Below are 13157 nucleotides of genomic sequence, written 5' to 3'. Positions count from 1 at the left end.
TTCACATTTTTTCATTTGTTCATTTTCATATTGTTGTTTTTCTTTGTTCAATTCTGTGTGTCAGGCTCCAGTTTCTCACCTACTGGCATGCCTATTATCTTCTTGTAATAGTTTTACTTCTCTTTTGAAGCCATTCTGGATTTTCTTACTGGTATTTCATGATCTTTGGGGAGTCTGCAGAGAGGAATTTTGGTTCATTTTTTCTTTATAGAAAAATAAAACTCACGTGTTCTAAGGGTCTGGCTGTTGTGGTTTCATGGTTTGTTGTGGGGGTCATCTCAAAAGAATTCAGACTCAGACCATCTCCAGTCCAAGCAAAGGCATTTATTGAGTGATGCCTCTCAGAATTGGGGTGAGTTCCAAGAAGGAACTGCAATTTCAGTAAGACATGACAGGAAATTTTATAGTGTAATGATACATGTTACACAACAGAAATTATGAATATTAAAAAGACAGGAGGATTTGTCAGGAGATTAGGTAATAGGCGAAGAGTCCCAGCTTCAGTGGAACTAGGCATTCGGTTACCCACAATGCATGCAGAAAAACCCATGGCGGGGGCATGTACGTATGATAATGATACATCATAAGTCACCTGAATGACAGCTTTTGGTATTACTGTGCAAGTGCCTACTTAGGGAAAGTCCCTTCTGTTGTTTTGGGGTCCACACCCTGCTCAGGCATCCCGATGGTGATGCTTTCTGATTGGTTGGCTGTTGTGTTCCTGTCTCAAATTAGATGGATGTGGTTATGGTTTGAGGGCATGGACACACCTGCTTTTTCTGTGAGAAATGTGAGGAATGGGTCTGGGGGGCAGTGGCTAGCTAGAGGCTGTGGCATGGACATGCCTGCTATTCTAGTGTGGCGTGAGTTCACAGACATGCCTGCTGTTCTCGTGAGGCAATGAGGCATATATGAGGAAGTCAGGGTATTGGGTCAGTTGCAGGGTAGGGGGTAGAGGAGCTGTGGCTAGGTAGGGGAAGTGGCTATATTGAGTCTGGGGGCAGTGGCTAGTTAGGGGCAGTGGGCCTGCTGTTCACTAAGGCCTATAATTGAATCTGGGGATAGGGGTGTGGTTAAATCCAGATTGTGTGGTTGAATCCGGGCATGCCTACTGTTCAGTGAGGCCCATAAGGAAGTTAGAATATTGAGGCTAGGGGCAGCTTTATTAGGATTCTACCATCACGGCCTGTCTTTGAGTTTTTTATTCATTGTTCCTTCTGCCATTATGAGTTTCTGTATTGGTTTATTTGCCTGTGAGCTAGGTTTTTATTTAGGCATTCTCCTTGAATTTTTGTTCTTTCAGACTTTTTCTTGTATTCCCAGTCACTTGTCTTAGTTTTTGTTTTGACTCCTTCGCTTTTCATTGCTGCACAGATGCCTGATGCTCATTAGTCTGAGAGCCTGGACAGATCTCTGTCCAGAATATACTTTGGCAGGGGAAATACTTTCCCCAGTTGGCTTTATAGTCTCCTCTCCCTTGGATGGAAGCTGCTTTCCCTCTGGATTGGAGCTTTGTGTTTCTCATGTTTTCTGCTTCCTCTTTCCCTTTTCCTTCCTTCCAGTAATTGGGTGGAATCAGTGTCTGCAACTCATTGTAGGGTGATCTTAGTCACTGTTCTGCAGGAGAAGGACTGACTATAGCTATCATTTGAAGTAAAGTCTACAAAGTTGCTTATGCTTCTGTTCACTGTGCCTGTGTGCAGAATGATCTGGGGACTGGGGTTGGGGATGCTGAGTTGTTTGTTACTTCTCTGACCTTGTGTCTTGTGAATTTATCTTCTACCTCCCTTTTTTTGTTTTGGGTTAGAAACATTTGTTGAAAACAATATCTACCATCTTATTGGTCATGTCACAAAGTCTCCCTTTCTGTGGTTTTCTTCTAGTTTGTGTGATTGTAGATTGAATGGAGTACTCTAATAAAGGTCTGTTTCCGTGTAACAGAAAGAAGATTCCTTTACTGGATGTTTGCACATTTTCAATGCTGATTTTCAAATAGTAGTGATGCCTCTATTTGATTATGGATGGATAATAGCGTTTGAGAAAAAGTTAATCAGATGGTCAAGCTGAGTTACATCACTTTTCTGGGCCTCAGATGCCTCATCTAGAAAGTCTTATGGAGGGCTCTAAATCTCTAATCCTGTGTCTCTGATGTCAGTTAGTAGCCTTTTCAACATAGACTGATTGCCCCAAATAAACTGAACAACCAATAGTATTCTGTTTGCTTCCTGGAGGTGAGCCAGATGCCATTTAGTTTGAGAGATTTGTTGAAATTGGCGTTTTTTTTTATTGTTATAGAGATAAAATAAGGAATCAAGGAAGAACAAAATTAAAACTTAGTCCTCAAGGATTTGGGAAAGAGGAGTATATTTTATCCACTAACAGAGAGTCATGGATTATAGAATGTAACATTAAAATTTTTTTTCGTTTTAAAAATAATGAACTCATACACCAAATAAAATGAGCTTTTTCATATTCATTGTGGAATAGGAGAGGTTGATTATACATGAAACTACAAGGCTGTCAGATAGAGCTTGCTTTTCTTTTTAAGCATAAAATAACTTCAACATAAACTTTCAAAGCTGTCCTGCTTGTCTGTGATTCCTTCTGACCTTTCTCTTGTTCTCCGATCTGAGAGAGGGGTGCTTAGCACAACTCTTCCGATCCCTCCCATCTTCTATCACTCAGTTGGGACAAAAAAAAGAAGAAAAATAAAACCCTTGTAACAAATACGTACAGTAGAACAAAGCAAATTCCCACATTGGCAATGTCTAAAACTGTATGTCTCATTCTGCTTCTTTAGTCTATAAGCTGTCTGTCAGGAAATAGCTAGAATGCTTCATTGTGAGTCTTCTGGAACATGGCTGGTTGATGAAAGTTCTTAAGTGTTTCAGAGTTGTCATTATAATGTTGTTACTATATATTGTTCTCCAGTTTCTGCTTACTTCACTTTTACTTCATATAAGTCTAGGTTCCCAGGTTTCTCTGAAACTGTTCATTTCATCATTTCTTATGGAACAATAATAGTGTTGTTAATTCCTTTCAGTCCTGTCCACCTCTTCATGACCCCATTTGGAGTTTTCTTGGCAGAGACACTGGAGTGGTTTGCATTTTGTTTTCCAGCTCATTTTATAGTTGAGGAAACTGGGGCAAACAGGGTGAAGTGACTTGTCCAGGGTCACACAGCTAGTAAGTGTCTGAAGCCAGATTTGAACTCAGGAAGATGTCTTCCTGACTCCAAGACCGGCACTTTATCCATTGTGCCACCTAGCTGCCCTTGCAACATTACATTATATTAATATACTATAATTTGTTTAGCCCATTACCTATTTGATGGATTCCTCTTAGTTTCCTATTCTTTGTCACTAGAAAAAGAGGTATCATAAATACTTCTCTCTATATATATGGGTTCTTTTTTTTTCTTCTTTCTTTGATCCCTTTGGGGGTGGGGAGCAGGTCTAGTAAGAGTTACATAGCGTTAAAGACACAAAAGGCATGACTGTTACCTTGGTGATTTTAGAAAATCGATTTTTTAAGAAAATTTTTAGAAATTTTAGAAAAACAATTTAAGTTGAAGAGGAAAGTTTAGTGGAAGAATAAAGTAGAGCAGAGCACTATATGTGTGTGTGTGTGTGTGTGTGTGTGTGTGTGTGTGTGTGTATAGAATATGTCTGTTTTGTAACTGAAATTGGTAAAATTCTCTTAATTTTTCTTAATAACACCTTAAAGAAAGAAAACATAATACCTGTCAAGGGAAAGCAAGTTTAATATAAGCAAGCCACACACAATAATGAATTCATCACAATGTCATAGAGAGTAGAAGTTTTAATTTCAAAGGTATAGGTGGCCTTGGGTCATAAAATAAGATTGAAATTTTTCTTATTCCATATTTCTCCTAGGTTTTCAAAATAAGAACCGAGTAGCAATCCTGGCAGAACTAGACAAGGAGAAAAGGAAATTACTTATGCAAAACCAATCTTCAACAAATCATCCTGGAGCCAGGTACTATATATATTAATTGGATGCCAGTGTATCTCAACGTCTGAAGCCATGTTCTACAGTAGGTTATTGGGATCCTTCACAGAACTAAAAAAAACTTATGTTTTAAGAAACAAGATGCTGTGCTTAACACACATATTTTTAAAGAAGAAATCACAGGGCTATTTTATACAGTGCCAAGCCAACTGGTCAGTTTTGTGAAAAAGTCATCATTCTGGTTATTTGCCCTTCGCTAATCAGAGTACTGGTTGATTGAATCATTTGGTTTCACCTGACAGTTTTGGCATCTTCTAAACACATTTCAGGAGTACAGTATTATTTGGCTTTTTAACCTAGACAATTACGTGATGGGAGTTTTTTCCTTTAGAAGAATTTGAAGAAAAGCTTATCACATTATATGCCATTTTATCAGTTTTCTTTTCAGAAGTGAAAAGGGCTTGTGGGAATTTAATTGTAGTCACTATAATAGAGATAGTTTTGCTGAGAGGTGAGTTTTGCTGTCATCAGCTTTTAGTCCTAATAGATCACCATCTTCACCACCTGAATTCAGTGTCATACTATAAATGCAGCTTAATACATGCACAAATAAAAATGTGGTTTTATTCTATCTGAATATTATTCTATCTGAACTATTCATGAACTGCTTTTTAAAAATAATTCAGTACAGTTAGTGATAGTTTGAAAGCCTAAAATTTCATGTGGTTTTGATTTCATGACTATAGTAAAATTAGCTGGGTAAACTGGAAAAACAAATCCTTGCTCTGGAAAGGTCTTTTGCATCCCCACAAAGAACACACCATATGTAGTCATGAAAAGTGTGACTTGTAAATAATAACTAGTTCTATGCCTTGAAAGTAGCTAAGTAATGTGTTTTTTTTCCAGCATTGCCCTCTCCAGGCCCCCCCTTAATAAGGATTTTCGTGATCATGCTGAACAGCAGCACATTGCTGCGCAGCAGAAAGCTGCCTTACAGGTGAGCAGATGTTGCTAAGAGCGGGGGCAGGGGGGGGGGCGGGAAATTCCTCTTTTTAAAAAATATTTAATTAATTTATTTTTATTTTTCGACATTCACTTCCATAAGTTTTGAATTTTCTTCCCATCCCCAAGATGGCATGCGATTTCATATAGGCTCTACATATACATTCCTATTAAACATATTTTCCCATTAGTCATGTTGTATAGAAGAATCAGAACGAATGGGAGGAACCACGAGAAAGAAAAACAAAAGAAAAAAAGAGAGCAAATAGTGTGCTTCGATCTGCATTCACACTCCATATTTCTCTGGATGTGGATGGCATTTTCCATCCTGAGTCTTTTGGAGTTGTTTTAGGTCCTTGCATTGCTGAGAACAGCTAAGTCCATCAAAGTCAGTCATCATACAGTGTGGCTGCTACTGTGTACAATGTTACCTGGTTCTGCTCACTCACTCAGCATCAGTTCATATAAGTCTTTCCAGGTTTTTCTGAAGTCTGCCTGCTCATCATTTCTTACAGCACAATAGTGTTCCATTACATTCATATACCACAACTTGTTCAGCCATTCCCCAATTGATGGATGCCCCCTCAATTTCCAATTCTTGGCCACCACAAAAAAGAGCTGCTATAAACATCTTTGTACATGTGGGTCCTTTTCCCATTTGTATGATCTCTTTGGGATACAGCCCTAGAAGTGGCATTGCTGGGTTAAAGGTATGCACGTGGGGACATTCTTCTGAATACACATTAGACTTTTGTGGGATATTCAGAGAAAGATGTCAGCTTATGTAAACTCTTTTTATTTTGTAAATGTTCCATATGGACTGAAGGTGCTGTTTTTGGTTGCTTTTCACCTTGCCCTTTCCTCTGGTTTTTTTTTATGGCATATTAGCCAATAAATTTACTTTTCTATCTGGAATCTAATATCAATATAAATGTTGCATACATTGCCAGTAAATCTGGCAATATAAGTGAAATGGATGATTATTTACAAAAATATAAATTTCCAACATTAATAGAAGAGGAAATAAAATACTTAAGCCCATTTCAGAAAAAGTAATTGAACAAGCCATCAATGAACATTTTATATTAGAGTACTAGTTCTGGAATTAGGCAACTCCATTAGTCCTTGCTCAATCACTGACTAGCCCTGTGACCTCTAATAAATCATTTAGCTTAACCGAAACAGGAAAGGTTGGTAGAGGAGGATGGGAGATGGGGGTGTGGAGGGGAATGATCATGAGTTCTGTTGTGGACATGTTGAATTTGACATGTCTCTAGGACATTCAATTTGAAATAAGAGAATGAGGCTGGACATTTAAATCTGGGAATCATGTGCATAGAAATGATCATCAAGCCAGTGGGAGCTGATGAGGTCATCAAGACAGTGTAGTGACAGAGGAGAAGGGCCCAGGACAGGACCTGAGAGTACACCCATAATTTGGTGTGATATAGATGAAGAATTAGTAAAGAAGATACAGTAGAAATGGCCAGACAGAGAATAGGTGAACAAGAAGAGAATACCACAGAAACCTGGAGAGAGAGAAGATCTTGGAGGAGACTGTGGGCAACAGTGTCAGGTGCCTTAGAAAGGTCAAGAAGGATGAGGACTGAGAAAAGACATCAGATTTGGCAGTTTCAGTTGAATGATGGGGCTGGAAGCTGGACTACAAAGGATTAAGAAGTCAATGAGAGGAGAGATAATGGAGGCAATGAGGGTAGAGAGTTTTTTCTCAGACGTTAGAGAAAAGGAGGAGAGGACATGGTAGGATCTAGTGAGGGCTTTTTAAAAATTATTTGATCATATTTGAAGGTAGTAGGGAAGTAACCAGTAGATTAGGAGAAGTCAAAGACTGAAGGAGAGTTTGAAGACAGACCTCTCTCCTTCCCTAATTTCAGAATCATCACTTTTCTGCTTTATTTAGTTCTTTCTACTGCTAGGTTGCCTTAGAAATTTGCTGTGCAAATCCAGAATCTTTTTATATGAACTCAGGATCTTTCACTTGCCTGCCACACTAAGAGGTGGTACTGCAAGATCTGTGTTTAAAAATTGTCCCCATTTTGAGAACAAAGCATTTGTATTACCCCTTTGGTGATTGGGATTACAAGGGTAAGTAGATAAGTACCTAGTTCAGCTGACGAATGTTATGACTAGATTGTGACATTTCTCCTGTCTATTTAAGTTTTATTGGCAAAATAAATAGCACAAAAACTGGTTTAAAATATTTCATTTCAGAAAAGATGAGGGTTTGTTTTCTTATCTTAAAACTGTTATTGATGGCTACTTTTTTTACACCATTGTCACTTCCTGATACACCCACCCTGGCCTCCTCTCCATGGCCATTGAGATAGCCTGTGTAACAAAGAAAAAGTTAAGCAAAACAAACAGCGATGGCTATGTCTGTGTACCATGTTCTGTACCCATAATCTGCCATGTCCCTGCTGAGAAGAGGGAAAGGCGTTTCGTCGTCATCAATTCTTTATCACCAAGATTGACTGTTACATTTAATTTGAGATATCTGTCTTTTACTACTGTTAACACAGTTTTTAGTGTGATCTAAATATTAAACCTCTATAAATGTTACCATATTTAAGAAACTATTGTGACAAGAATTTTTCTGTTTTTGTTTATATTGTTGTGGTCGTTGTCTATATTCTTCTGCTCAGGTTTCCCTCACTATTTATTATTAGTCCTCCATTATATTAGCTCCTGCTAGTCTTTCCATGTTTTTTTTTCTGAGCTCCTTTCATAGGATGGGTCATTTTAATCGTGTTTTGAGAAGCTATGATCGTTAATCTTCCCTTTCTTTGTTCCAGCATGCTCATGCACATTCTTCGGGATACTTCATAACTCAGGACTCTGCATTTGGAAATCTCATTCTTCCTGTTTTACCTCGGCTTGACCCAGAATGAAGGAAAATGTTTGCATTGGGGAAAATAACTTTGTAAAATGAACTGCCAAAGTTACTGTCGTTCTGATTCACTCTGTGCTAAGCAATGACTCACTTTTTTTGGTGAGATTTTGTATTTCATGCCTTGTTACAAGAAAGGCACTTTACATCTATGCAGGTGAAATGTATATAAATGGTGCATGTTATGTACACAGTCTATAACCATTCTGTAATGCACTGCGTTTATTTATACCAACATGTTTGACTGCTTTAAATATTTTTTTTATTCTTAAGTAGGATGAAGTATACAATGAGACCAGACTAGAATATAGAAAAACTACGAAAGGTACTTAACTTTAAGGAAATGCCGTTTTTCATTCTAAACAAATAGGGTTGGCTATAGAAAACATCCATTCTTCTTGGTGTTTTATCAGACTGTTATTAGTATACCCGCAGAATTCATGTTCTTGAACATATTGGTTTGGAAAATGATCCTGAAATCTTTTATGTGGCCTCATCTCTGGTTTTCCTAGTCTCACTTTTAATCCTAGAACAGAGATGTTAGTCCAAATTACAAACTCGTATTATACATTTTTTTGGTATTTCTTAAATATGAAATTTATGTAAATATTGTCAACACATGATATTAAAAGTTACTGTGACAATAACTTTGGTGACACTTTTGAGAGTTGTATATTATGCTATTTACTAATGCTGTTGTCATAGGAACTAAATGTAAAGTCCCAGCTCTCGCTTAAAGCTAAATATGCCAATTTTACCTCTTTATTTTTCTTACTTAAAGGTAGAGATGAAAATTAGAGTTAGATCTTTCTACATAATTTTGTAGTGTATTTTGAGCAAAATTTTCCTGATGGGCTGTAGGTACTTGAAGAATTCAGACGTCCATCATTAATCTCATATTTTACACTAAATTGGTCATTCAGAGAAGGTCAGTGACTTATCCAAGGTCACAAGCTTAACATGACTTCCTAGCCAATTTCTCTGCCAGGGTAGTGGCCATATTTTAGAATGGAAAATGTGCCAATAGGAAATTGAGCTCTTTTATGTAAGGCTATCTCTGAATTTGCTGTAGTAGTACCTGCCTGAAGCAGTTCTTGAGCACCTTCTTCAGGTGATTTTACAATCTTGAAAATTCCAGCAACATGGATCACTGGGTCAGGTAAGAGAAATAATCTGTGGCAGTGGAAGACAGAAGAATTAAATGATGAACCTGGGGTTCAGATTTAGGACATTCATCTTGGTCCAGGGCTCTAACCAGCTACAAACATTCTGTTTAGGAGGAAATAGTGGTGAGGTCTCCAACTTATCTTTTCACTTAACATTCCAACAATTTGTGTACTTAATATCCCAAATAATTTAAAATTGATTTAAAGGAAAACATGTTACTATATTCCATAGAGATCATTAGGTATGGAAGGAGATGACCAAATTTGGATCCCACCTGTAGACCACTCTCATCGTTTGGATTTGTTCCCTTCATTCTTACCAACATCTTTCTCAGCAAAGGATCATATTTTTAGAGTTAGAAAGAACCTTAGAAGTCATCTGGTCTAACCCTCTCATTTTATAGAAGAAGAAATTAAGGGTCATAGAGCTTAAATGATTTGTCCCCTGTCACATAAGTTGTAAATGGCAGAACTGCAGTTTTGGATCCTCTGACTCTTAAGTTACTTCACCCCTGTCTTCTTACCCACCCCAGGCAACCTCCTACTGACACAAGCCCAAAGGCAATCTCAGCTACCAATGATGCACATTAGTTTTATTTTTAAAACAGTTCTGGCTTTCATCATCACCCCATACTGATATATTGGTGGGTGCGTTCACAACCAGACCACGGGCCCTACCCCAATGTACCTATGCCAGGAGGCCATTTTGGAGGAGAAGCTCATGGGAAGGTGGTTCCATAGTACCAAGGGCTCCTAGCCTTTGCCCTCATTCTCCTTTTCATCTGTTGGACCACACCTGAAATACCTACCTAACTGCAACCATATTCCGGTCTCATGTGAATGTACTCATTATGGCCCCTGCCCTTTTCCTTTTAAAAACACAGCACTTTACCCCTCCAAAACTACTCATGTCAATATCCTAACTACTACCTGGTGCCTCTAAATAGCTCTCATAAAATTACAGCCAAATGCTCCCCCTTACAATTGCACCCTCAATCGTGGGATATGAGGAAGGAACTTGTCCGCACAAGGGATGAGGTGACATGGTATCTCAGAAAAATACACTGCCTTTTGAGTTAGGAGACCTCAATCTGGTATAGTTGACCCTAGGATAAGTCCTTTTGTCTGGACCTCAGTTTTTTCATATGTAAAATAAGAGGACTGGATGAGTTCAGTTTTCTGAACTTGAGGTCAGTAAACTTGTTCTTAAAAATTTTTTTTTTACCATATTAAAATATAGTTTTCAGAGGGTGGGGCAAGTATTAAGTGCCTACTACATGCGAGGCACTGTGCGAAGTGCTGTACAAATGCTATCTCCTTCAACCTTCGCAACAACCCTTTGTAGTTTTATAATTCCTTTGCAATCCTATATATTTAATTTTATGCTCTTAAAAAACATTATTCTGAGAAGGGGTCAGCAGGCTTCACCGGATCTCCAGAGGAGTCCATCCATGACACAGATATTAAAAGTTAAGAACTCCTGTATTTAACCTTGATGCGCTTTTGCACTCTAACTCATTTGAAGCTTGGTAACAGATGCAATTGTCATCCCCCAGAACCAAGCTCCAGCTTCTTTGTTTCCTTATCCTTTTTGTAGATTTCTTTGTATGTAATTTTATGCTTCTTTTATGTGTGCTTAATCATTCCCCCCCCCATTAGGTTGCAGGGAATATTTCTTCTACTGATATATTATATCCCCAAGTTTTCTGTACAGTGCTCAGTGAGTACTTATAAGACATTAAACTGGCAGACTGCCTTGTTGTTTCAGTTGTTTTTCATTCGTGTCCAGCTATTCATGACCCCTTTGGGGGGTCTTCTTGGCAAAGATACTGAAGTAGTTTGCTATTTCCTTCTCCAGCTCATGGGTGAACAGGGGTAGGTGACTTGTCCAGAGTCACACAGCTAGTGTCTGAGGTTGGATTTGAACTTAGGAAGATGAATCTTCCTGACTTCAGGCTTGGCACTCCATCCACTGTGCCACCTAGCCACCAGGAAGACTGCTTACAAGGTTGTAAAACAAATTTAGGAGCTACAGTGTTTCTTAATGAATAACAATAATCAAACCTACAAAATTCAGCTGCAATGTTATAAAGAATTGAACTTTGCCATAAGAATCATAAAATCCTTTAAAATATAAATATATATTTTTAATACATACTGTATGTACATGGACCTAACAGGATCAATTAGATCTTAAGCTTGACTTCATTTCTCTTGGTTGTGACCATTATAATCACTGATGGTTTGGCCAAATAAGTCTATGACATTCTTTCAGAAGTTTAGAGGGTTTACGTTAAGGTCCAAAATCTGAGAGTCTTTAGTTGCCTCCTTTTTTCATTTTCTTGGCGAGATATTAGAGCCTTTGATCAGAAAAAACTCAATGCGTGGTTACTAGCTTAAGTCACTAGGGCTGGAGTGGTAAAACAAGGAGACAATTCAGTTTTAATCAGTAGCTTCATGAAGTTTACTATTTGACAGTAAAGAACAAGTAAAGAATTGCATGGCTATGGGACCATGTATTGGAGGATAATACATGTCCATTGCATTCTGTGAGAGGAAAGGGGAAGACCAAAGTTACTTCTGAAGTTGTTTCTTTGGCCTGTCACTTTTATTCTTTTGACCCTGGTAGCTGTTTCATCTGTTTTCTGTGTATGCAGACGGAAGTAGCAAGGTTGTAAATGAATTAAATGTTCTGTCTATTGATAAAATTTTGTGTGATTATATGTAGCTAAGGTGGTTTTGCAATGATGATTTTAAGCAAAATTGACTTCAAAACAGGAAGCTTTAAAAGAGACAAACAAGTACATGTGCTAAAAGGTCCATATATATGCTGAAAGATCCTATTAAAAATTAGAGTGTACCAGGAAGGAAGGAAAAGTGGATGGATGGATGGATGGATTTGTTGAGTACATATTGGGTGTGTCAAGCACTGTGCTAAGAACTGGGGATACAAATACCATAAAAAAAGATATAGGGGATGACAACCCACAAAAGGGAGCTAAGAAGGGTATTTGGGGAGGAAAGTACCAAGCATAGGAGCATGGCTTCAAAGTCAGAGTAAAGCCAGGAAAAGAACAAACGCTGGCAGGCCTCAGCCCCTCCACAAAATGGAGGCCTTAGGAGAAATTACAGATAAGAGAAAGAGGGTCAGCCTGGTGGAGGGATATTCCAGGGTAAGAAGGCACAAGGATTATGGAATGTTTCAAGGCAAGGAGGCTCTAAGCACTGAGCTGGGAGGTAAATGAAGGCTGGCTGACCTTGATTAAGTTTTAAAATCTATAAGCCTAATAATGCTGCAGTAAAATTCATAAATGAAAAACTCGCAGTCTTGTATGAATAGCTGAAAAATATCAGTAGCAAGAAATTTCAACATTTCATTGTTAGAACAAGTCCTACAAAAAGATGATGACCACCTGTTGCCCATAGGAGAAAACACAAACTCCTTCAGGTGGCAGTTAAGGTCCTGCATAAGCTACACTAGACAAGATAGTTAATAGAGTACTGGGCTTCTAATCCTGCCTCAGATACCAGCTGTGTATCTGACCAAGTGATTTCAGCTCCTTCCGCCTCAGTTCCTCATCTGCAAAGAGGAGCTAACACTAGCATCTGTTTCATAGGATTGTTAAAGAGGATCAAATGAGATAGTACATATTGTTAGAAACATACTTACATTGTCTAGGAATAAACAATACTCGTGGGAAGGCCAAGAACGTTTTAATTATACCTTATATTTATTCCTCCTGAATAAATGGGTACGTCCCCTGAACAGAGTAAGGGAAGTACAAGGGACTCAGACAAATGCCTGTCCTTTTATTGGCTCCTAATTCGAATCTCCCGCCTGGCTCTTCATTGGCCAGATGCAACCCCCTGAACTGCCCATGTCATGCTTCCTTCAAATAGCTCCTTAAGCACGTGTACAAGCCTTTAACCTTTAACCCAATCAGAAACCTGGTCTCTGCTCTAAAGCTGGGGGAAGGGGGAGATGCTTTCAACTCTGTGGAAACAAAACTGCTTCCACCATTTCTTACAATATAAAGTGCTTTACAAACCTTAAAGTGACATATTTATGTTCTATTATTAGTGCTAATTATTACACACCACTTACCCTT

The 13157-nt window shown here is 38.3% G+C and overlaps 1 protein-coding gene across 8 annotated transcripts in view; it reads left to right on the top strand.

Moving 5' to 3' along the window:
- The window catches only part of LOC118834344 (INTS3 and NABP interacting protein), a 48627-nt gene extending 40098 nt beyond the window's left edge, over positions 1–8529 (top strand). For all 8 annotated transcript variants that reach the window (XR_005009348.1, XR_005009347.1, XM_036741796.1 and 5 more), the window contains 3 exons: positions 3897–3999; positions 4879–4969; positions 7788–8529. Coding sequence is in view for 6 of the 8 variants with exons in the window: in XM_036741796.1 (XP_036597691.1) it covers positions 3897–3999; positions 4879–4969; positions 7788–7883 (290 nt within the window). In the remaining 2 variants the exon portion in view is untranslated. The remainder of the gene's footprint in view (positions 1–3896; positions 4000–4878; positions 4970–7787) is intronic.
- The last annotated feature ends 4628 nt before the right edge of the window (positions 8530–13157 follow it).

The sequence above is a fragment of the Trichosurus vulpecula genome, chromosome 1, assembly GCF_011100635.1.
Source record: "Trichosurus vulpecula isolate mTriVul1 chromosome 1, mTriVul1.pri, whole genome shotgun sequence".
In the NCBI taxonomy this organism is placed as follows: domain Eukaryota; kingdom Metazoa; phylum Chordata; class Mammalia; order Diprotodontia; family Phalangeridae; genus Trichosurus; species Trichosurus vulpecula.
This window is presented reverse-complemented; position numbering and strand designations above follow the sequence as displayed.